The sequence below is a fragment of the Labeo rohita genome, chromosome 18 (assembly GCF_022985175.1).
Source record: "Labeo rohita strain BAU-BD-2019 chromosome 18, IGBB_LRoh.1.0, whole genome shotgun sequence".
NCBI lineage: Eukaryota > Metazoa > Chordata > Actinopteri > Cypriniformes > Cyprinidae > Labeo > Labeo rohita.
This window is the reverse complement of record NC_066886.1, coordinates 20,058,872-20,084,932: the sequence shown is the minus strand read 5'-3', so window position 1 is coordinate 20,084,932 and position 26,061 is coordinate 20,058,872. Positions and strand designations below refer to the sequence as shown.

Here is a 26,061-nt window from a genome sequence, read left to right as displayed (position 1 = left end):
TTATCAAATTAAATAAATGTAAGATCATATTCCTGCCGCTTTTAATTTATTACGGACTACATCACGCTCACTCTTCAATTCTCTTTAATTGTGGGTGTATTTCCTGTAATAGGCTGCTTACATGAGGCTGCCCAGTCAACGTCAGGTGTCTTATACTTTATAGCACTCTCTCACGGAACTGGGACGATAAGTGAACAACAGTCACGCAACTTGCCGTGCACGGCCTGATATGGAAAGCGACATACTGGCCATCAGCTTTAATTGATTTGCGAAATTGGGTTAACACACGTTTGCGTGCAGACAGCACGAAAAGACCATTTGGTGTTTAAGTTCCCTGAGAAGCACAAATCCCCCAGGACTGAGTGCAAAGCAGAAAAGTTCTGTGTGGAAACAAAAAAACAACCCTTAGCAAGCCTATTTATTGCACAAACTAAAACATGTCCTACTAAATAACAGAATGAGTAAACAACATAAAATGTTATCTGACAAAATAATGCGCACAGAAATACAATTAGACACAATGTGGTAAAGTAATTATTCTTATTATTTTTGGTAATGTCAACACTTTATTTATTTATTGTTACAAAGACTATATATATATATATATATATATATAGTACTGCCAAATTGATTAATCATATCTAAAATAACAGTTTGTGTTTAAATAACATGTGTGTGTGTGCATGTATATATTTACATGTGGGCCTATATATATAAGATATAAATGTTCTATCATATAATTCTGAATACATAATATACATGTAAATATATAGACTAATTATACACAGCACACACTTTCATTCTAGAGAGACTAGAGAGAGAGAATAAGACAAGAATTGAAATGTTTATTAAATTACAAATTAAAAGAAAAAAGTAAACAACTAAAAACGCAGTGTAATTGTTAAGGGCATATCCAATATTTTCAGGCAATGGTCAGTCAGTTTATGTGCACAGGACTATTCCAATAACTGTGAAGCATTTTAAGCTGTCTTTCAGAATAAAGTATATGGAAAATATATATATATATAATATATATATATATATATAGTATAGTATAGTATATAATAGCACCACTGTTTACAGGAGCTGTGCTGTTAACAAACCAGCCTGTGTTGGTTAAATAATTTATCTATGATTCAAAAAACATATATGTCCCATATGTGTCTTTTTATATATCTGTGTGCAATTCTCTGTTATAATTATGTCACATAACATTTCATTATGTTGTTTACTCGCTCTGTTATATAGGGCATATTTTCCTTTGTGCAATAAGGCTTGCTTAGGTTTGTTATTTGTTTCCACATACAACTTACAGCCTTTACTGAAATACAACATCTTACAGATATTTAAAAATAGCATCCATAAAACCATAAACAGCCTGTAATGACAGGTTCAAATACAAATACAGTAGCCTAATACAACAGAAAAAAAGGCAGTCAAATAATAGGGATATCTCCAATACTTCTATGAACATAATTGTATTTTACATATTATTAAGAGGCAGTGCTTTTTTATGATTATTTTAGACTCCACCCATTTCTTCTGTACTCTCACGCACAGACCAAATTTACGCCACGGCACGCACAAGGGATCGCACGCACACTCTCTGTCATATCCTAACGCACGCAAACACACTCATTCAGTGACTTGTCCTTTCGGCAAGGTTCTATTTACATTACACACTTCCCCATACACATTGCGTGCCTGGATGAACTCTAAACGCAAGCTTCCCAGTCCCCCCAGGCACACTGCCATTAAACAGTGGTCGCTCTCTGTTGGATTAACACCAATCAGCCGCTTAATAAGCAATGTCCCTATACTATGTAATATCCTAAATATAATGTATTATTATTTATAACACTATTATTAAATTCTGAAAGAATAAAAATCCAAAGATACGCATTTTGAGCAGAATGAGCTCCAGAGTAAATCCTGACTGCCCGGACGTTGCGTGTCTTCCAGGGTTTAGCGTTGAGGGACACATAAGGACGGGGTTTCGAGGATTTTCTCTAAAAAAATCCCCTCAAAGCCCACTTGTTTTATTTTTATCACACACATTCTCGCTATTCAGCTGTAAATGCGGATCAGCCAACACGAAGACCCACAGAGCAGTCGAGCTCATCTGCATTTTACAAACACCACGCAACCTAGATTTCAGTAACCCATACCGTCATGGAAGCGAAACATGGGCACGACAATATCTTAGGAGGATACTTAAATAAATGGTGTTCTGTCAGTTTGTGGGCTGGGTAAATGAATCACGCTAATGCGCTCTGAGAATACTCACCCAGTTCAAAAACAGTTCAAAGAGCGTCCTATTCTTTACGCTGTTTGCGTAGAAACTTGCGTTGCCGTCATGGTGACTGCGTAACGCTTTAGTTTTACTCTAAAAGCGTGCGTTTTACGTGCTTCGATTTGTACGACTCGTTTTTTTGCTGCAAACGGACAAAATAATGGGTATGTAAATAGTTCTAATGCAATTACACTTTTAAATTCGAGTCTTTTCACTAAACTGTTGGAAGCTATCAGAAATTCCTCCAAACATGTAGGCTCTTGTATCCAAGCTAGCGTACTTAACGTTTAGTTATGCATTTCTGCTATTCTGCTAATAAAGAAAGGATTTAAAATGAAATTTAAAATGACTTTTTCTTGCTGTGGTTATAAAAACGTCGTATTGCTCTAGTTATATTATGTGAGAGTTTTATTGTATCATTATGATACTATTATGCTAACTATTATGTTTACTAAAGATTATACTAGCTTATGTTACTTATTGTTCAAATACTTAGAAATAGTTTTCAGTTTTATATTTGACATTTTAATTTTATTTTTGAATATATCTAAATATGTTTTTATTATTTGCTATTTAAGTTATATTTTAGTACATCAAGTTAAGCCTAATGAAAAATGTGAAATGTTGCCTTTTGGCAGCTAGATGAAATAAATGACATGAATGAAATAATGCATTTATATATGTTACATTTTTTTAGTCAAGCTGGCTTGCATAATAGTGTCTCTGTCAGTGAATTCAGTAAAATTAGCTTTTTTTTTGTCCTATAGAGGAGATCCCAAGGGAGACAGCTGATAAAGAAGAAATGGTGATACACAACCCCTCATACCCCCTACCTCTGGAAATACAGCAAGTAAACAACATTAATTTCACAGATTTTACACCCATGCTGTGCAGATGTAATTGCATAGGTTCTCAGTTTTGTTGCTATTCTACTCCATTATAATTGCAGACACTTCACATCTCTGCATGATAGAGAGGGAAGTTTGATCCTTTGTGATCCAAATCAGCATTCATTCTGTCTGATTTATCATGTGCCTTTGTGTCCTAAAAAGGTCATGTTGCACTGGGTCATTCAGAGGAGGTATATTATCAAAACTACTTTGTTTAGTAAAAACATTCAGACTTTCTACATTTGCCTTTTTTCCGCCTGTATTTTTCTCTCACAACTCCAAAATAGGCCTACTTGTACCAGTTACAAAATCCCTTTTGTATTGTACTATTTAACATATCCACCTTATTCTTTAACACAGAAGTAAGTCTATGAGTGAGGCTTCTGGTTCATTAGCCACTATAGGGAAATAACGAGAAGAATAACAACTTGCAGTAAACGGTAATGCAAACCAGCGTGCTCATAATTAAGATAATACACTCAGAAATTATATTAAAAAGGACACTCAACTTACTGAAATACAACTATGTTCAACAGTCTTTTTGTTTTTTTGGATTAAGTCACATGTGCACATTTTGCCCTAAGATGCCCTTGCTTTATGAAATGTCTTTACATAGGGAGGATCCCATTTAAATGAACTCCTTTTAGTATCATGTTCCATGTCAAATTCATGGCGTGCCTCTCTCAGGGTAAACACTAGGTCAAAAACGCCTATTATTATCCTTGGGCTATGAACAGTTAATTTAGCTTTTACTTGCCTCGTAAAAAGTGTTTTCACACAGATCGTTTCTGTCTTAGATGTCAATCAAAAATAATGCGTGTGACATTTAATAAACACATATACACCTACTCTAACTTCTCTTTAGTGGTAAATTCGGATTTACTTCCCTTCTTGTTTTTTTCTTCCCACATCCGCATGTTTTAAGATTTTCAGACTTTCCTCTATTTATTTTTGATGTTAGCGTGGCAAGTGGCTCCAATGTGACAAGAAAAATGATGGAGATCCTACTGAGTCTCACTATGGTGCCTCTCTCTAGCGCTGCTGCTCTCTAAATAATGAATGGGACAAAAAACAGCCACATTTTTCTACCTTGGGAGACATGGGGGGATAATGGCGGCACGTGTTGCGTGTTTAATGGCATGATAGTATCCTCAGCTTCCCCCGCTGCTCACCCTCCATGCACAAACAACACCTTCTCTCATCTCTCACCTGTGCATCTTAGGCTGGGTTAAAAACAAACACTCATTAAGTGTAAAGGCTTTGGCGTAAAAAATAACTAGCTGGTAACTTTATTAGGAACTGCACTATAAAGCATGTGGTTTAAATGGCAAGAATGATCTTCCACTTTTACCTTAATGGAAAATTTGCCGTCAGAGATTTATTGAGGATGTCTAAAGATTTTTGTTTTCCATTCAGAGCTCCATATGGTGACACATACGTGAACTATTACTCATGTTAAGCCACCAAAACGCAAGTATAAATGTTTTTATTAGAGGAAGCATTTCACATAGAGACTGGCTCAGGCTTTTCACAAGTCTCTGATTAAAGTCAAGTCTTAAATTCTTTATGGTAATTGTTTTCCCAGTTTAATTAAATTAATTTTATGTATTACTAAACTATATTTCTAGAGATTTGCTTGTTCATCGTAAGTCATGCATACCATTTAAAAGTTTAAAGTGAGTCAAGAAATGTATAGCTTTATTCTGCAAAAATACATTAAATTCATCAAAAATGACAGGAAGCACTTTATGATAATAAAAACAAATGTGTCTTGAGCTCCAAATTACCATATTAGAATGATTTCCAAAAGATCATGTGACACTGAGTGCATCACAAGAATAAATAGCATTTTAAAATGTATTCAAATATAAAATAAAAATTTTAAATGTAAATTTTAATCAGTTATTTTAAATTGTAACAATATTCACAATATTTCAAAATATACAATATACAAAAAATGCAGCTTTGCTATGCAAAAGATAACTATTCTAAAAATAGTAAAGAAAACAAAACAAAACCTGACTCAAAACTTCTGAATGGCACACACACACACACACACGCACACACAAATAGAATTATAAATTTTTATACATATCTAAAACATATAAAAAATATATATATATATATATATATATATATATATATATGAGGAGTTTATTTTCAAAAATGTATAACTCCTGTTTTAACAATTTTCAAAAAAAAAAAAAAAGTCATTATGTATTCCAATTAATCTCAATCAAACTTTGATATAAAGTAAAAATAACTAAAAAATACAGCTAACACAATACAACATGATAAAAGATGATAATAAAAAACATGATACATAGATAGGTAGATAGATAGATAGATAGATAGATAGATAGATAGATAAAAAAAAGAAGTGTTCTTATTATTTTTCTTCCATAAGAACAATGGAAAACAATGCTCCACCCCATCACTTCCAGCTTGTTTGTCTCTGTGTGCGTTGGGCTGTAGATCAACACGCGGTCAAAGGTGATTCATCTCAGCCACTAGCCTTCTTCTCCCGCCACGCAAGGAAGTGTGCGTAAAGGCGGGAGAGGAAGGAGGGAATTGGGAGAACTCATCCAGGCGTCAAAAATTCACCCATGACTGCTGAAGGCCATCGCCTGCCCCCTCCCTGCCCCAAGTCCTAGTTTGTACCCCAACTCCCCTCCCCATTTCCCCTGTCAACAGCCATCCTGCTGTCATGTAATGTGTTGGCACTGTAGGTCCAGATGAGAATCTCAGCATTGGCTCATGGTACAGTGAGCACCACGGGGGGTCTTTATCTCTTTGAAAATCCACAAAGCTGCAGTCACGAACCGTCCTCTCATGCTCCAATCACACACTTGCTCGAAAACATAATTTAGAGAAATGAAGGAAATATCAAGGAGAAATTCCTTAGCTGCTTATTCTTTTACGTGATCAGCAGTGTCTGTGACTATTTCATGGCTAATAGGAGATGAGAGAAGATCAAAAACACAGGAAATGACTCTAGAGCCAGTTGTTCTGGATTCTGGAGACTTAAAGGGATTGTTCAATCAAAAATGTTAATTATTTACTCACAGAGTCATAGACATCGAGGGGGACAAGTCCCTCACAACAATAACATGTCTGACCCTGGACCACAAAACCTTCTTAGTAAGTCTTAAGTAGCACATGTATATTTGTAGCAATAGCCAACAATACATTGTATGGGTCAAAATGATCAATTTTTCTTTTATGCCAAAAATCATGTTCCATGAAGATAATTTGTTAATTTCCTACCATAAATATATCAGAACTAAATTTTTAATTAGTATTATGCATTGCTATAAACTTTAAATTTGGACAACTTTAAAGGCGATTTTCTCAATATTTTTTTGCACTCTCAGATTCCAGATTTTCAAATAGTTGCATCTCAGACAAATATTGTCCTATCTTAACAAACCATACATCGATAGAAAGCGTATTTATTACCTTATTTATTAATTCATATATAAATCTCAATTTCAGATTTTTGACTTTTATGACTGGTTTTGTGGTCCAGGGTCACATATGGCCAAATTGTCCCCAATATTTAATGTCCTTATTCTGCTTCTGGTTATGATGACAAAAAGTTTTAAAAGTTAAACTGTAGTTTAACTGTGGTCTGACAGCACTTGTTAATGTCATTTATGCTATTGTCATGTTAAAGGGATAGTTCACCCAAAAATTAAAATTAGCCCATTATTTACTCACCCTCCAAGCATCCTAGGTGTATGTTACTTCATCTTTCAGATGAATGTAATCAGAGTTATATTAAAAATGATCCTGGCACTTCCGAGCTTTAAAATGGCATAGGCTGGTGTTTCTTTTCATCAGTCCAAAACAAGCCCAATAAAGTGGATCCATCCATAATAAAAAGTGCCTCACACTGCTCCGGGGGTGAATAAAGACCTCTTGTAGAGAATCGATGCATTTTGTGAGAAAACTGTCCATATTTAAAACGTTAGAATCACTTTAATCTAGCTTGCACCAACTGGCCATACATGGAAGCAGCTCCGGGCGGATGATGTCGGCGTTGCACATGCGTTTGTAAGTCTCGCACAAACCAATGTTTGTTTACAGGAGCAAAGGAAGCAAAGTTTCCTTACTTTAGCAATAGAAAACCAGTCCCCTCTTGGTTTACATCAAAATCCTCCTTTTGAACTTCTAATTTGTGAGTGTTGTTTTGTTTTTGCGTTCACGTTCGTCACTTCTGAGTGGCGCATGTGCAACGCCGACATATTATGTCATCTGCCCAGAGCTGCTTTTGTGTACGACCAGTTGGCGCAAGCTACATTAAAATGATTCTTACATTTTAGATATGGATATTTTTCTTACAAAAATGCATTGATTTGCTACAGAAGGCCTTTATTCACCCCCGCCCCCCACAAACACACTCTTTTTATTATGAATGGATGCGCTTTATTGGACCTGTTTTAGACTGATGAAGAGAAACACCCGCCTATGCCATTCTGAAGCTTGGAAGTGCCAATCCAATTGGATTCGTCTGAAAGAAGGAAGTCATATAGACCTAGGATGCCTGAAGGGTGAGTAAATAATGGGCAAATTTTCAATTTTGGGTGAACTATTCCTTTAAAGGAGAAGTTTACTTCCAGAATGAAAATTTCCTGATAATTTACTCATCCCCATGTCATCCAAGATGTTCATGTCTTTCTTTCTTCAGTCGCAAAGAAATTAAGTTTTTGAGGAAAACATTCCAGGAATTTTCTCCATAATGGACTTCAATGGTTTCTTAAAAAAAATAAGTAAATAAAATAAAAAAAATAATAAATTATATACTTTATATTTATATTTAACGACTAGCTCTTTGAATGCACGTCTACACACATTGTGTAATCACGCTGGAAAGGTCACACGCAGTTAGTTATTCGTCTGTGTACTCTGGTTCAAAAAGGTAGGGTAGGGCGAAAAACCCAATCTCATTTTCTCCTCCAACTTCAAAATCGTCCGACATCATTTAACTTTTTTTGCAAAGGCTGTTCGACTTTCTTTTCAGTACTTTTGCCTACGTCATATGTGTGTGATTACATGATGCATGAGGTCGAGCTAGTGCAAGACGGGCATTTGTGGTTAAAAAACTATACTATATTTGTATTTTTTTTCTTAGAAAATGACGATCGTTTCGCTAGATAAGACCCTTATTCCTAGGCTGGGATAGTGTGTAGCTGTTTGAAGCTGCATTGAAACTGTAATTTAGTCCAACCAACAATGTGTCCCATTGAAGCCCGCTATATGATGAAAAATCCTGGAATGTTTTCCTAAAAAACGACATTTCATAGTCAATTTCCACAAAAGACAAATTTACAGTCTTTGTGTCCCAAATGATTTAAATGCATAATTGTCAGAGGAAATTCATAACTAGTTGCTTTGTATAGTGGTCAGAGGGGGTGTGGTAATTTGTGGAGGTATTGGGGGTATGTTGCGTGCCTTTAACACTGACCCATTTCTGACACAGGATTTGATGGAGGCAGATGAGAAGAGGGGAGGGGTGAGTCGGGGGGAAAAAACAGATTAGGGGTCTGTTTTTGAAGACCGTGGCACGTAAACTGCTCTTTCCTACCCGGTGTGCATGAGACGATAACCCCTGATGCTTGATGAAGGCAGAAAGGTTCCATTTAAATTAATTATGCCTCTTTCCTTGATAAGACCTCTGCTGTTATTTTCAGCCCCCCTGCTATGAGTCATATGTTTAATTCATCTTGTCCTAGGGAATTGTGGCAAGCAGCATCAAATCAATTAAAAAGACATAAAATAGGCTCATTTTGGCTTTGAAATGACCTTAAGTGGGAAGTGTGTTATTTCTGCACAACATTAAAAGGAACTGCAGTCGGTTTGTATTAGACAATGTTTGTCAATGGAATATGAGGACTTGTCTGAAATCATTACTTTTGCAATTTTGCTAATAGCATAGAAATTACACACTACGCCTTTCATTTGACTTCTTAAAACGTGTGACCAGCATAACCTGTCAGTCAAATGTTTTACTGAATCTGAAAGTGTGAATTTTCTTTTATACAAAGCCAGCTTTTATATTTTCCCCTCAAAGAAGGGATGTAGAAACAGGGCCTTTTGTGTCTTGAAGTATCCATCCAGCTTGGTACAAGGTATGTGTAAGCATGTGTGTGACGAGGGCAGTGTGTATAAGTACTAAGCGGATGTGTCAGTGCCAGGGGCAAAGGCCTCCCCGAGGGCCATCACTGTCACGGGAACACGTTCCTACTGGTGGCAGACATTCTCCCCTAAGGCCAGCATGTGCGTGTGTGTTTAAGCCTATGCATGCGTGCCTGTGTCTAAACGCGACTGAGTGCGTGAGGGAGAGAGAGCTGGGGGATCAGGGCTTTCAGATTTCGTGCAAATGTTCGCATTTCTCCGGGAGGCAGAGGATTGCATGTGCATGTGTGTTTAGACAGTTAGGTAAGCAGGATCACAGACAGGCTTTAACTGAGACGGGGTCAAACTCATAGAGCCCAGTGTTGTATTTGTGTTTATGTGAGAAATTCCAGCTATGATCTGAGACACTGTATGATTGATTAGAGGAAATTGTAATGACTTATTTATGAGCTGATCAGCACAACAGCCAACCTGAAAATAAATGACACAAAGTGAAGGGGTGAAAATGACTGGTGAGAGATGGGGCGATACAAATGCAAATAAATTATTCCTGGCTCAGCAAGAACATCTCTATCAGTTCTGTTTTCTGAGTCGCAGGCCATATATCTTTACAGTAAAATGACTGGAACGCACAGCTGCATGCCCGACCATCATGAACACATGATATCTTACAGTAAGTTTAACAGAAACTAAGGCTGCCACAAAAAATGAAACTGCTGTGTCTGACCTCTGCTTCTAGTCACAAACGTAAAAGAAAAGGGAAACACGTTGCCAGCATTGTGCTGTTTAGATCAAGGTTTAGTGGGCTTTGGTGTGGCATTTGTGATGACAGGTCTCTTTCACTCCTGGAAGGAGTGGCAAGGCTTGGTTATTTGTCATTCTTAGAAGGTCATTATAAAGCTGCCACTGGATTCAGTGAAGTGCAATTGTGTATGATAGTGCAAATAAGATCTTTGAAATATAATCAATGACTAATTTTCACTGAATTCCTGTGAGTTTTGGGTGTTGCTAGGTTTGTGATAGATGGGTAGATAGTTGGTTGGATGGATAGATGGAAAGATAGATGGATACATGTGAGGTAAAATGTTTGCATCCCCTTTTAAGAATCATTAAAAATGTTAATTATTTTACCAAAATAAAAGTGATCATACAACATGCATGTTATTGTTTATTTAGTACTGACCTGAATAATCATCAACAAGAGAAAATAATAGATGGATTTATACAATTTATAAAATGACCCTGTTCAAAAGTTTACATCCACTTGATTCCTAATACTGTGTTGTTACCTGAATGATCCACAGCTGTTTTTTTTTTTTTTTTTTGTATAGTGATTGTTCATGAGTCCCTTGTTTGTTCTGAACAGCTAAACCTCCTGCTGTTTTTCAGAAAACGAAAATTCTTCAGTTCTCACAAATTCTTTGGTTTTCCAGCATTTTGTTGTGTATTTGAGCCCTTTACAACAATGGCTGTATAATTTTGAGATCCATCTTTTCACACTGAGGACAGCTGAGGGTCTCATATGCTATTACAACTATTACAGAAGGTTCAAATGCTCACTGATGCTCCAGAAGGAAACATGATGCTTTAAGAGCTGGGGGGTGAAAACTTCAGGGTAAATTTAACTTTTTTTGTCCTCTGGGAAACATGTAACTATCTTCTGTAGCCTCTGAAGGGCAGTAATAAATGAAAAAATGTGATATTTAGGCAAAATAAGAAAAATGTACACATCTCCATTCTGTTCAAAAGTTTTCACCCCCTGGCTCTTAAAGGAGAAGTCCACTTCCAAAACAACAATTTACAAATAATTTACTCACCCCCTTGTCATCCAAGATGTTCATGTCTTTCTGTCTTAAGTCGTAAAGAAATTATATTTTCTGAGGAAAGCATTTCAGGATTTTTCTTCATATAATGGACTTAAATTGTGCCCCCGATTTTGAACTTCCAAAATGTAGTTTAAATGCAGCTTCAAAGGGCTCTAAAAGATCCCAGCCGAGGAAGAAGGGTCTTATCTAGCGAAACGATCTGTCATTTTTTTCGAAAAATAAAAATTTGTATACTTTTTAAGCACAAAAGCTCGCATAGCACAGGCTCTTGGATGCGCGTCCATGGGTCGTTCTTGAATGATTCGTTCATTTTGAACGAATCTTTAATGTGACTCGCGAAGAACGAGTCATCTCGGGGAGTGATTCGTTCAGTCGTGCATACACAATATCCTATTAGGTTCTGTGCTGGAATTAGTTCATCTGTTTCGAGTCTTCGGGTTTTTCGAGTCGTTCGTTTATCTTATGGGTATGTCACGTGACACTGATTTTGCTAAAATTAACGAAATGACTCGAAAAAAGATTTGTTCATTTTGCTGAACGAGACTCAAAGATCTGAGTCGGTAAAATGATCTGAACTTCCCATCACTACTACGAATCACGTCTAAGTTCATTGTCTGTGTGCTCTGGCTAAAAAAGGTAGAGAATGGCGAAAAACTCCATCTTATTTTCTCCTACAACTTCAGAATCGTCCGACACGTTGTACCTTTTTGTTTGTAAACAGCGTTTGACTTACTTGCACTTTCTTAGTCTTTGTGCGTTCGCTTTGTAAACACTGGGTCTGTAGATCCACCTACGTTTGGCATGACCTTTCGACATGATTCAATAGAACGCGCATGCCAGAACCTGTGCTACACGAGCTTTTGTGCTTAAAAAGTATACACATTTTTATTTTCCGAAAAAAATGACCGTTTGTTTCTCTAGATAAGACCCTTCTTCCTCGGCTGGGATCATTTAGAGCCCTTCGAAGCTGCATTTAAACTACATTTGGGAAGTTCAAAATCGGGGGCAATAAAAAGTCCATTATATGAAGAAAAATCCTGATATGCTTTCCTCAAAAACCGTAATTTCTTTACGACTAAAGACAGAAAGACATGAACATCTTGGATGACAAGGGGGTGAGTAAATTATTTGTGAATTGTTGTTCTGGAAGTTGACTTCTGCTATAATGCATGGTTTTTCCTTCTGGAGCATCAGTGAGCATTTGAACCTTCTGTAATAGTTGCATGTAAGTCCCTCAGTTGTCCTTGATGGGAAAAGATGCTGAAAAACCAAATTTGTGGAACCTGAAGGAATTTTCTGTAGAACAGCAGGCAGTTTAACTGTTCAGGGCAAACAAGGGACTCATGAAAAACTATCACTAAACAAAAAAACACAGCTGTGGATCATTCAGGCATGGACACAGTATTCAGAATCAAGGGGACGCAAACTTTTTAACCAGGTCATTTTTATAAATTCAGCTATTATTTTTGTCTTGTTGACTGTATGTAAACATCTTTTATGTGAAATATCTTACTCAGGTCAATACTTAATAAACAATAACATGCATTTTGTATGATCCCTCTTATTTTGGTAAAATAATTACAATTTTTAATGATTCTGAAAGGGGGATGCAAACTTTTGACCTCAACTGTAGACAAATAGATAGATGTATAGGTAGGTAAATGAGCAAATAGATGGGTAGATGGATGAGTGGTAGATGGATGATACCTAGGTAGAAGTGCGTAGTGTATGTGTGTGTAGGTAGGTGGGTAGATAGATGGATAAATGAGTAAATGAATGATGGATGGATGCATGGATAGATGGATGCATGGAGAGATGGATGATGGATGGATGCATGGATAGATGGATGGGTAATAGCAGATAGGTAAACATGTTTGTGAATATTTCTGCGTTTATATTTGTGTTTATTTGTCTTTGTTCAGATGGAGCATTCTGAGAAGGCCTGTCGCTACTGTGGTGTAAGTTATTTGATCCTTCACGAGTTCCAGTGTCTGAAAGAGCGTTTGCGGGAAGTCGAGAGAGAGCTGGAGGAGGAAAGAGGAAGTGCAGAGAGAGAGAGAACCCTGAGAGAGGAGCTTCAAGAAGCCTACACTCATCTAGAGGAGCTGAAAACATCTGTGCTTCAACAGGAGGAAACGTAAGTCTTAGTCACAGTTCCATGACTGCACATATCTCATTACTCCTACATGAATACAAAACAGAATATTTCTAGCAGATAAATGTGGTGTTTAGGCTTGGGTAATCAAAGTTTGTCTTAAAGGATTAGCTCACCCAAAAGTAAAAATTCTGTCATCATTACTCACCCTCATATTGTTCCAAACCCATAAGACCTTCGTTCATGTTTGGAACACAAATTAAGATATTTTTGATTAAATCCGAGAGCTTTTTGACCCTGCATAGACAGTAACACAACTGACACAAGGCCCAAGGTAGTAAGGACATCATTAAAATAGTCCATGTGACATCAGTGGTTTAAATGTAATGCTATGAAGCTATGAGAATAATTTTTGTGTGCAAAGAAAACAAAATCGACTTTATTCAACAATTTCTTCTCTTCTGTGTCAGTCTTCGCTGCGCATTCAGGAAAGTACCACAATGTATGTGATTCTCTGATGTAGAACCCACATGCAATGTGCCTTGTTTACAAGCAGAAGAATACATAAAAGTCTTCATAAACATGTCTGAAGATTTCTACAGAGAGAATGACTTGCACATTTTTGCCCAGCCTTACTTATTTGAACCAGAATATACAGGCGATGAACTAAGAGAGATTCTACTCTGAAGGCCTGAAATACTACACAATTGGAGAACAAACTGATGTGACGTCATTTTGAACTAAATCTGGCCAAAACGATGTTCGTTTTATGTTCATTTTTCAAGTCGAAACAACTTGCCAAAGCTAACTTTCTGAAAAAATGTTCATTCAGGCTGCAAAACACCTTCGTACTACCATTGGTCCGTGACGGTTACATCATAGGAGGTGTGCACTAAGGCTCCGCTTTCTTTCACGCAGAATTCTTGTCTGGGTTTATTTCATCTGTTGAGTCCTTGGAGGTGAGATGTCCACAGGTAAAAACGTGAACACAGTGGAGAGCCGTTTTATAGTAGCAAATGAAGTTGTGGTTCTGATGAAATGAGACACGGACACTTTTTCATGTTTAATACAGTTAACGTATTTCAAACTTCATTTTACCTCTAAACGAAGAACGAAAAGGAATTTTGTTTTGAGTATATGAGGGCCTTGAGTTGTGTTGTGGTACTCTCCTAAACGTGCATCTAAGACTAACATGAAAGAGAAACGTCATATTTGTTTTCTTTGCGCACACAAAGTATTCTCGTAGCTTCATAAAATTATAAGTTGAACCACCAGTGTTAGGCTTGTTACTCAAAAATGTAATTTATTACTTGTTACTAGTTACTCCTTTCAAAAGTAACACTGTAAACCACTGATGTTGACTATTTTAACAATGTCCTTACTACCTTTCTGGGCCTTGAACACGGTACTATGCCGGGTCAGAAAGCTCTCGGATTTCATCAAAAATATCTTAACTTGTGTTTAGTAGATGGACGAAGGTCTTACAGGTTTGGAACAACATGAGGGTGAGTAAATCGTGGACAGAATTTTTATTTTTAGGTGACCTTTAAGTTCTGATTTTTCATTGGTGCTCTCTACTTACATCGATATTAGGCCTGTTGCATACATACTGCATCCGTGGTGCATGGGGTTCATTTTGGTGCACATTTTGACAGGTTACAGCATTCATTTGGTGCATGAACCGTTTAATGTTGAATCCCCAAAGTATTATACTTGCATTGTTTGTATAGAGAAGTATATTACTTCTAGATCCTCGGTTGTTGAGGAGACGTGTGCTTTAAAAGCTTACGATTTTCTCCCATGACACTCCAGCATCATAGCAGGTTTTGGATTTGCAATCACCACTCACATTTTCTTCACAAAGCATAAAAATCTCCTGTCTATCGTCCCACTGCTGTAAACCATCAAAGAGACTTACAGCAAATAGAGAGACTTCTTACATCAAATCCCATCTTCCCCTTAAAAGTGTAGTTAGATTCTATAACCTGTCAGTGCTGCAGAAGAGCTATGATTTTATACCACCTATTTTCTTCTTGCTTCTCTCAGTGCTTTTTCTGTCACCCGCTGCAAAGTGGTTAAGTACCGACAAGCCAAAATATATGAATTCACTGATCTAAAAAATCTTACACCCACTGCATAACATATATTCAATCTTTCACTTCATATAGCATCCACCCACCTCTTACCTAAGAATTTTGGTGCTTCAGTTTGGATTCACACGTCATCCTCCCCAGTCAAACTAGTTAGTGAGTCAGGTTCTGACTAAAAAAATTATTTTAATATACTAGTCATCTAGTCACTTTTGTGGAACCCTGACCTTGTCTTGTTTTATATAAAATTGTCTAAATTTATTTTACAATATAAACATAGTAAAGCACTGAAAAATAATAATATTTGTTTATTAGCATGTTATGAAACCATTAACCAACTTTAGAAAGCCGTTGTTATTTTTATAGAACATGCAAACGTGATATTTAATTATTGAAATATTTATGGAAAATTTCAGACAGAAACTTCAAGTAAATATTTGGGAATCCCTGCCCTACAGGATCTTAGTAGGCCCCCCTCAACACCAGGCCGGGGACTCCGGGTCCTTGATGATGGCCTGTGCGTATGAATGCATGTATATCTGTTTGCGTATGTGTGAATAGTTCCTCATGCCCTGAACTCCTGAGCTCTGGTTTCCCTCGTGAGTCACTGTGGGAGAGACGTGCATGCGTACGTCTTCTCTTCCAGCTGACGTGCATGCCAGGCATAATTATACCACCACAGCAATCAGAAATAAACCTCTCAACACCTACGCCTCCACAGCTTAGCGCAGACAGAAATTCAGAGAATGAGGAGAGAGGTGCAAAGCGAGTGTGTGATTGTGGATCCAATTTCAGCACTCTCTCCTGCTGTTCCTGATAATAATAGCAGGTTGTGTTGTCCGTGTAAGCTCACGAGAAAAACCAAACAGCACAGCGGTCGTGCTTCTAGATCGGCCCCCAACGATTCATTCATACCCAGCACATTCCAGACCCGACACGACAGAGCGTGCGTGTTTGGGTTGTGTGTTTGTTAGTGGCATGTGGTGGAGTTCTGAAATTAGGACACAAAGTCACTTCTCTGCTTTTGGGTTTTGTTAGCCCATCGTAAATGTATTTAACAGAAATGATTACATGTATTCACCAACAATATTGATCAAAAGTGTTTTCAACATGGATATTAATAAGAGATATTTCTTGAGCGCCAATAAATAAAAAGATTAATTTAGGTTTTCAAAATTATTAAAATTAAAATATTAAATTATAAAGCACTGCTTTAAATTGTAATAACATTTTATAATATAATAATATTAACATTATTAAATTAATACAAATATTAAAGCAATAATATTACTGTTTTTACGATATTTGTGATTTAAAAAATGCAGCCTCGGTGAGACTTCTTTCAAAAACATTAACATTTTTAATACTATTTTTTTTAGAAAACAGTTACAGCCATTGTTTTATTTTATTTTATTTAACTTTAATTTGACAAACCGAGTAGTCACTTAAGGAGAAGTCCAACCAGGAGAAAAATTGACAGATAATGTACTCACCCCTTGTCATCCAAGAAGGAGAAGTCCAATTCCAGGAGAAAAATTGACAGATAATGTACTCACCCCTTGTCATCCAAGATGTTCATGTCTTTCTTTCTTCAGCCATAAATAAATTATGTTTTTTGAGGGAAACATTTCAGGATTCATATAATGGACTGGTATGGTGCCCCGATCCCAACGATCCCTTCAAACCATCCCAAATGTGGTTGTAAACGATCCCCGCCAAGGAAGAAGGGTCTTATCTAGCGAAACGTCATGTTCTCCCTCAACTTCAAAATCGTCTTATATCGCTGTTTTACCCTTTTTGTTGAGGGTATTTGATCTTCTTTGCATGTTCACTTTGCAAAGAATGGGTCTGCACTTCTGCAGTAATGTAGGATGATTTTGAAATTATTTTTGGAGTTGAGGGAGAAAATACGTTTAGAGTTTTGCGACATAGCCTAACTGTCTTGAGGCAGAATACACAGAGTTCAGGGAGAACAAGACAAGATGAGCATTTGAGATTAAAAAGTATTTCAACTGTATTTTTTAAAAGAAAATAACCGATCATTTGGCTAGATAAGACCCTTCTTCCTTGGCTGGGATCGTTTACAACCGCAATTGGGTTCGTTTGGGTTCAAAATCGAGGCACCATAGCAGTCCATTATATGGAGAAAAATCCTGAAATGTTTAACTCAAAAAACATAATTTTTTTACGGCTGAAGAAAAAGATAGATGAACATCTTGGATGAGAAGGGGTGAGTACATTATCTGTAATTTTTTGTTCTGGAAGTGGACTTCTCCTTTAAAACCAGCTCACTCACAGATGATAATTTCAAATCATTTCTAGCTAATTTTGATTCTGATAGGGACACAAGTGGTAATATCTAAGCAGGTAGGCCAGGTTCACACTGCACGATTTTAAAAATAGGCATATTGCTGCTGTTTTTACACTGCACGACTGTCTGGGGTAACATTTAGGTGCTGTTGTTTGCACACTACACAACAGATCGATGACAGGAAGGCCCATATTACACAGCTTTTCAATAGGTTGAATCACCAACGTTTCATAACGTCCCTTTAACGCAAGTTATTTCAATCGACACCCATCATTGAAACGCCTCTCGGGCATGCAAGTGCAGCTCCCATCTCTTTGAATGGGGAAACATTAAATTCTCCAAAACTGTTCACCAAGCTTACGATTAAATTTCATATTTGAAATCACCAATGAAATCTGACAGCAACTATCTCATAGATGTTACTTTTGTTCAAATAGCATTTAAAAAAGCTTATTTTTCAGGCTAGAGCAACCAGTGCACATGCGCAGTCCTAAGCGCACATCTTAGATAGCTGACTGTTCTGTAGCAACCGGGACTTCTAAAGGCAGCTGTAGCGATGCGCTGACTTTACAGATTAGCAATGTAGATTATATTGATCGCATTTACAAGCTATTGGCGCTTTTATTCAGAAAGCGGGGCCATATTGAGCATTGCATTTTTTGTCAATAAAGGCCTCCTGTAGCGAATCGATGCATTTCTGTAAGAAAAATATTCATATTTAAAACGTAAGAATCACTTTAAGCTAGCTTGTGCTGACAGCTGTACGCGAAACTTGCTGCTTTGACAAGGGGCGTGGCAGTACTGAAACACCTTCTATGCTGTTCGCCAATCACAATGCACTGGGACAGCTAACCAATCACAACACATTTAGTTTTTCAGAAGGCGGGCTTTCATCAAGCCCGGTACTAATCAAGCCATTTGTTCCAGGCTGAGGAGATAGGTATTGTAATAATGTAAATTATGTGAAAAATACACCCCCAAAACAAAATCAAGACTTTGTAAAAGAGCATAATAGGACCCCTTTAAATTCAAATGAGCTGGTGCTCCTGGAGAAGAGGACGGAGCTTCAAAAGCTCATGCTCCAGTGATACCCGTGCTGGCCTTTGCAAATAAACATTCCACTATTAGTACAAGCCTGTTATCTTTACAGAAAACGTACTCGGTATAAAAGTCAGTCATCTGAGTGTACTGTGCATAATAAAAGTACGTTTATGAATTACACAGACGGGGAGCATGGCACGATAAAAATAACGACATAGCTGGTCTCATGGTGCCATCGCGTGCTATCATAAACACTTATGACTATGAGCTCAACAAATTCAAGCAGTCAACTTCACATTGCTTTCATATGCAATTTTGAACTACCACAGTCCTATTTACGATCCTTCTGGTAGCAAGGCAGCATCAGTGAAAACAGGCAGCAACAATGTTAGCTTTAGCAACATTAGCCTTACAGAGTGCCAAGAAGCACTTTCAGAAAGACCGTTTGGAAAACAAACCCGTGATACTTGGTATTGTATCCAGTGTGTGATGATATTGATCTGTAAACAGAGTTTTTCTGGGACATTTCCTTTCATAATGAAATATAATCACAGTGTCCTCAGTGGCTCAGATGGAGGGAGTCTGTGGAGGCTCCTATGTTTGTTTGTGTATCCCAACAAACAACACTTGTAATGCCTCTTTGGCTCCGACATTGTATATCTCCGGCAGATACAGCAAGAAAACAGTAATGGCGGACTGCTGTTTCTCACTTAGTGCTGTTGTCACACTGGTTTTTGAGTTTTGTTTCTTGTTTAGGTTTTCATATCTTTTATTTTGTAGTTTAGTCATGGTTCCTGTCTAGTCATGTGATTTCCTTGCTCTCATGTATTCCTGCTTTTAGGCGTGTTCGACTTGAACTACGGTTACAGACGGCGATCAACGAGATTAGGGGGCGAGTTGAAAACTGAGGCATTAAGTTGGACACTTTCTGTTCTCGTTAGTGAAGCTCTTGCAGTGTTCGCATACACCCGCTATCGCTGCTTGCAGCTATATTTATATTTTTGAGATTGCCTCAATTTTTGTACACCCAAAGCTAATTCATATTTATTTGAACAGCTCAAGTTAGAATTGATATAAATAGATTGATAAAAGCTGTAGAATAGAAGTATTGTTCCTTGTTAGAATGTGTTAATTTCAGCATTTACTGATATATTTAAAAATGTTTAGTTGCTTTTGCTAACATTAATGAGCAGTGAACTAACTGTAATGATCAATATATAATTAACATTAATATTTTTATTCATTAACATGGTTCAATAGGCTACTTTTTTTTAATAGTAGAGCACTGTTTATTTTTTGTTCAGTATCCATTTTAAAAACTATCAGTCGATTAATCGGAATTGGCCAGTGTGGTCCAACCTAGTTATCGGTATTGGTAAAATCCAATATCGGTTGACCTCTAATAATAAAGACTTTATCTCTGACCTTCGTCTTTGTACACCCCTTCATCAAACGTTACGTGACAATATTCTAGTGACAAAACATTTTTTTTCCTTTTGAAAAAAGCTGTAGGCCTAGTTGAGACTTTCAGTTTGACTCAAATAGTTTTGCGACCTGCTAGTGAACCCTCTGAGGTGACACAAAGCAAAACTCAAAGCTAGAGAAAGGAAGAGGCAGATGTGAGATGGCAGTAAATGGGTCGTGGGAGAGATGGCATGTGGTAGATGTAGATAGTTTAGTGGGCAACAACATCCGTGACAGAGGTGTGAGAATGGCGCAGACAAGTTCCTTTGAGTAAAAAAGCATCAGCTACATAAATGGAGTACTGATGCAGATTTCAAAATTACAGCTGCACAGGGAACTTTCAACCAAACACAATTAAGGTAAAGTTGAAGTGTATTGTTTTTACACAGTTGCTGTCAAGCATATTCATGCATTTTTATGTTCGTATGTGTGCGTGTGTGGCTTTCGCAATGATGTAGATTTATCGGGCTGACAGCACTGTACTGGCTTTGGTGGTTTTTCACTTCCTCATAGTGTATCTCTCAGCTGTTGAGACTTTGATATCTCGGTGTGTCTTGCACGCATGTTTACCAAATGCGCTGTATCTGCGGTGAGCTTGGATACACCTCTGTCACTCTGAGGGTTAATGTGTTTGCATCTTCGTGTGATTGCATAGGTGTCACAGCCACCATAAATGCACGTTTACACGTAAAGCACGCAAGCACAAAGACACTCTTTTCGTGTGCGGTTGGTGCAGGAAGTGGAAGAGGGCAGTATATAAGGGCTCTATTTTTCTCCACATGCTTTTCTGCCCTGCAACTGCACCAAAAGCACATACTTACACACGCTAATTAGGATCTGAATTTTTTTTTATGTTTCACAGATGCACATGAGTCGAACGCTTACTTATTCATATGTGATTTTCTCCTTGTCATATAAAGGTGTGAACACACTTTATTTGGCGGTACATTATTTATATGCTAATGCCTGTTTGCAAGGACTCTCGGTGATGGAAAAGGCTTTTGTTTTTGTGAAATTATGTCTGACAGCCTCAATTAGTTTTGAGATATTAATGTTGAAAGGGCCGAGCTGTGCTTAGCTTTGTTCTCACCTTAACTAATGGAGATCGACAGGCCAGCTGTGGTACCTGCTCTTCAAAAAAATTCACCTATGTGATTTTTTTCTGTTTTTCAGTTGGTATTGTTACAATAATCTACACTGTAAAATATTATTTGGCCAATAAATCAACATTTTACACTCATCAAATTTTAGATTCAATTAGTAGGCTTTTATTATTATTTTACCTCAGATGCTTTGTATGTGGTTGCTAAGCCAGTGAGCGGAGGAGCAGTTCCTGTTTTCTGTCTGTGTGAGTTCAGACGGAGGTCACTCAACGGTTTCTTTCATTATTGATAAGTGGTTTTTTAGTTGTGTGAGTGTGTGAATTTAAAAGACCCCCTGGGTTCTCCCTGTAGGGCTTAAGTAAGACCCCATCAGCATGCGATCATTAATGTAGCTCTAAACCATGTTAAACCCCACTCGTGAGTCTCCGACACGCCCACAGGGCATCAGTATCCATGTCAGATTTCTGTGATTGACAGGGTCAAAAGATCAAATGATGCATGATGGGATTGGATTTATGCATGGAGACTGATGAGGTCTGGGTTTGCAGAATAGATTCATCTAGTTCAAGTCTGGCTGGGGCCCTACAGGGGATCCTTCAGGTTTAAAAGGGAAGCATGGAGAATGTAAATCAGACTCTTTGGGCTGTTTGTGATGGTGTTCTTGTGATTGTCAGAAAGAGGCTCTGAATGAGTCAACGGAATGATTAGAGATTCAAATCAGGCCTGTGTCATGCCACTTCAGCACACAACTGCCCTAAAGCTTTCCTTTGATGTGCTGCAATATGATCTTAGTTGCTGCCTATAAGCTACAAATGCAAAGCATCTTTTAGAAATGGAAAAGGGGCTAAATAGCCTTTGGTGTTTCATGTTGTGATTATGAAAATTACACTCTTGAGTGTCTGCGCTACAGTAACAATTACTCTGAAACTCATAAACACTACAAAGAGACCAGTCTCTACCAGCAATTTTTAATTAATTAATTAATTAATTAATTAATTAATTAATAATTATATATGCACTGTAGTTTTTATATTCTGTTAAAAATAAATAAATGAAATTACAGCACTGTTTAAAAAATGTTTTTTTTTTCTTTTTTTTTTTTTTTTTGTAGTAAGGATGCATTAAATTAGTCAGAAGTGACAGTAAATACCTTTTCAGTGTTACTGAAGCTTCTTTTTTCTATTCATAAAACTTTTTTTATTTATTTTTTTTCTGTTCATAAAACAATCCTGACAATAATATATCACAATTTACACAAGAAAAAAAAAGTTTCTAGAGATTTATTTTATTTTATTTTATTTTATTTTATTGTATTTTATTTTACTGTACTTTATTTTATTTTATTTTACATTATTTTATTTCACTTTATGTTATTGTACTGTACTGTACTTTATTTTATTTTATTATATTACATTATTTTGTTTAATTTTACTTTATTTTATTTTATTTTACATTATTTTTTTTTTTACTTTACTTTATTTGACCTTATTTTATTTTACTTTATTTTCTTTTACATTATTTTACTTTATTTTATTTGACTCTACTTTCTTTTCTTTTCTTTTAAATTATTTTATTTTATTTTATTTTAAACATCATAAAAGTAACAATAAAATATAAAATAAAAACTAATAAAAACAAACCTTTCTTGGGCACCAAATCAGCATAATGATTTCTGAAGGATCATGTGACACTGAATGCTGGAGTAATGCCTGCTGAAAATTACATTAAATAAATTAATTTATACATATAATTTTTTTTTTTTAAATATGTAAAAAAAAAAAAAAAAAAAAAAAAATATATATATATATATATATATATATATACTTTTTTTTTTCAATTAAAAATATTTTACAGTATTACTTTTGATTACATAAGTTAGCATTTACCAGAATGTACCAGTCCAGTAGTGTAAACAAATAGAAAGATGTAACATGATTTCCATCTAACATTATTTGGGTTCTTGACTTTTTTTATTCTTAATTAAATTGAATCTGTACTTTTTAACACCTGCATGTATTATTAATAGCTCAGTTAATTGTGCTGTTTTTGTATGTGTGTAGGTAAGTGTGTATTCAGCATGTCATCATTCATCATATTTGTCTTCATTTTTGGATTTGACAGTTTAACTGGCCACAGTAAAGGTGGTGACAGACAGATCATTATGCACATGATAATGTGTTTGCATTCATGTCTGTAAATGTACAGTAAGATGTTTTTCATTTAACCCTGGAAACTAACTGGATTCCAAGAAATTTAAAACAGGTATGATATAAATAATGAAGAAATATCAATACATCACTAATCAGATCAGTAAATCTGTGACATTGATTATGTAACTCTTTGACAGATGGTTGGATGTTCTCCTTTTATTAAAGTTTAATGGGATAGTTTACCCAAAAATGACATTTTTTTTTTTATGAATTACTCACCCTCATGTCATTCCAAACCCATAAGGCCTTCGTTCATCTTCAGAACACAAATTAAGATATTTTTTGATAAAATCTGAGAGCTTTCTGACTCTGCATAGATAGCAATGCAACTGATGTCCAAGGCCCAGAAAGGTAGTAAGGATGTAATTAAAAATGTCAGTCTTCATCAGTCTTCACCCATGTCTGTCTTAGCTGCAAGTTCATGATATTACCATGACGTATGCACGAAGACTGTCATAGAAGAGAAGAAATTGTTGAATAAAGTAATTATTCCTTTTTTTTTTGCACACAAAATGTATTCTTGCAGCTTCATAAAAGTATGGTTGAACCATCACATGTCACATGGACTATTTTAACAAAGCCCTCACTAATTTTTTGGGCCTTAAACATGTCAGTCAAACAAATGCAAAATAGATGCATTTAGGTCTCAGTGGTCTCGGACCTTTGGACCACTGTATATTTACACATAAGACTTATGCTATAAAGAATGACGCGTTTGTTGTGTGATAGACACTGATCTGTAATAGAGAACATAAACATTACTTTAAACATAACATTATACACTGACCAAAATTATAAACGCAACACTTTTGTTTTTGCCCCCATTTTTTATGAGCTGAACTCAAAGATCTAAGACTTTTTCTATGTACACAAAAGGCCTATTTCTCTCAAATAGTGTTCACAAATCTGTCTAAATCTGTATTAGTGAGCACTTCTCCTTTGCCGAGATAATCCATCCACCTCACAGGTGTGGCATATCAAGATGCTGATTAGGCTGCATGATTATTGCACAGGTGTGCCTTAGGCTGGCCACAATAAAAGGCCACTCTAAAATGTGCATTTTTATCTATTATTATTATTAAAATGGCACAATGCCACAGATGTCACAAGTTTTGAGGAAGCATGCAGTTGGCATGCTGACTCCAGGAATGTACACCAGAGCTGTTGCCCGTGAATTGAATGTTCATTTCTTTACCATAAGCCAACTCCAAAGGCGTTTCAGCGAATTTGGAAGTTCATCCAACCAACCTCACAACCGCAGACCACGTGTAACCACACCAGCCCAGGACCTCCACATACAAGAAACCGTCTCAGGGAAGCTCATCTGCATGCTCGTCGTCCTCATCGGGGTCTCGACCTGACTGCAGTTCGTCGTCGTAACCGACTTGAGTGGGCAAATGCTCACATTCAGTGGCGTCTGGCACTTTGGAGAGGTGTTCTCTTCACGGATGAATACTGGTTTTCACTGTACAGGGCAGATGGCAGACAGCGTGTATGACATCGTGTGGGTGAGCAGTTTGCTGATGTCAACGTTGTGGATCGAGTGGCCCGTGGTGGTGGTGGGGTTATGGTATAGGCAGGCATATGTTATGGACAACGAACACAGATGCATTTTATTGATGGCATTTTGAATGCACATACCGTGAGATACCGTGACGAGATCCTGAGGCCCATTGTTGTGCCATTCATCCACGACCATCACCTCATGTTGCAGCATGATAATGCATAGCCCCATGTTGTAAGGATCTGTACACAATTCCTGGAAGCTGAAAACATCCCAGTTCTTGCATGGCCAACATACCCACCAGACATATCACCCATTGAGCATTGAGCATGTTCTCGGCAAAGGAGAAGTGCTCACTAACACAGATTTAGACAGATTTGTGAACAATATTTGAGAGAAATAGGCCTTTTGTGTACATCTTTGAGTTCAGCTCATGAAAAATGGGGGCACAAACAAAATAATTTTGAAATTGTTCCATAGTACTTGGTTGTATTTTGAAACAATCATAATGTCAGCAATAAGCATAAGTTACTTAAAAAAAAAAAAAAAAAAACTAACAAAAATGACAAATATGTTGCTTATAATTTCTGCACAGGAGAGACTTGGCATTGTTTCCAAGCAAAAGGATATATATCGGTTTGGCCAAAATAAGATGAAAAATATTGGCATATCGGATATTGCAAAAATCCAATATCGCGCATCCCTAACATATACTGTTTCCCTCCTCTTACATGGAATATTCATAGAGGATATATTTCCAAATCAAAGGATCCTGACTAGCAGAACAGAGCATTTCTTTCTTTCTTTTTCTTTCTTTCTTTCTTTCTTTCTTTCTTTTTTTTGACCTTTCGACCTTTCATTTGTTCTGTTGTCTTTGAACCTTTTTTTTCTTTTGACCCTTCTTTTGATCTTTTATTTGTTCTTTTTTCTTTTAACCATTTTCTTTCTTTCTTTTTTCAACCTTTCTTTCGACCTTTATTTTGACCTTTCGAGTTTTCTTTTGATCTTTTATTTGTTCTTTCTTTAAACTTTCTTTCTTTCTTTCTTTTGACCTTTTCTTTTGATCTTACATTTGTTCTTTTTAAAACTTTCTTTC

At 36.6% G+C, this 26,061-nt stretch overlaps 1 protein-coding gene across 2 annotated transcripts in view; it reads left to right on the top strand.

Annotated features, from left to right (window-relative positions):
- The first annotated feature begins 2,363 nt into the window (after positions 1 to 2,363).
- Positions 2,364 to 26,061, top strand: part of lekr1 (leucine, glutamate and lysine rich 1) — a 137,525-nt gene continuing 113,827 nt past the window's right edge. For both annotated transcript variants that reach the window (XM_051135539.1, XM_051135540.1), the window contains exons 1-3: positions 2,364 to 2,457; positions 3,061 to 3,143; positions 13,070 to 13,284. In XM_051135539.1, coding sequence (XP_050991496.1) covers positions 2,454 to 2,457; positions 3,061 to 3,143; positions 13,070 to 13,284 — 302 coding nt within the window. In that variant the 5' untranslated portion in view covers positions 2,364 to 2,453. The remainder of the gene's footprint in view (positions 2,458 to 3,060; positions 3,144 to 13,069; positions 13,285 to 26,061) is intronic.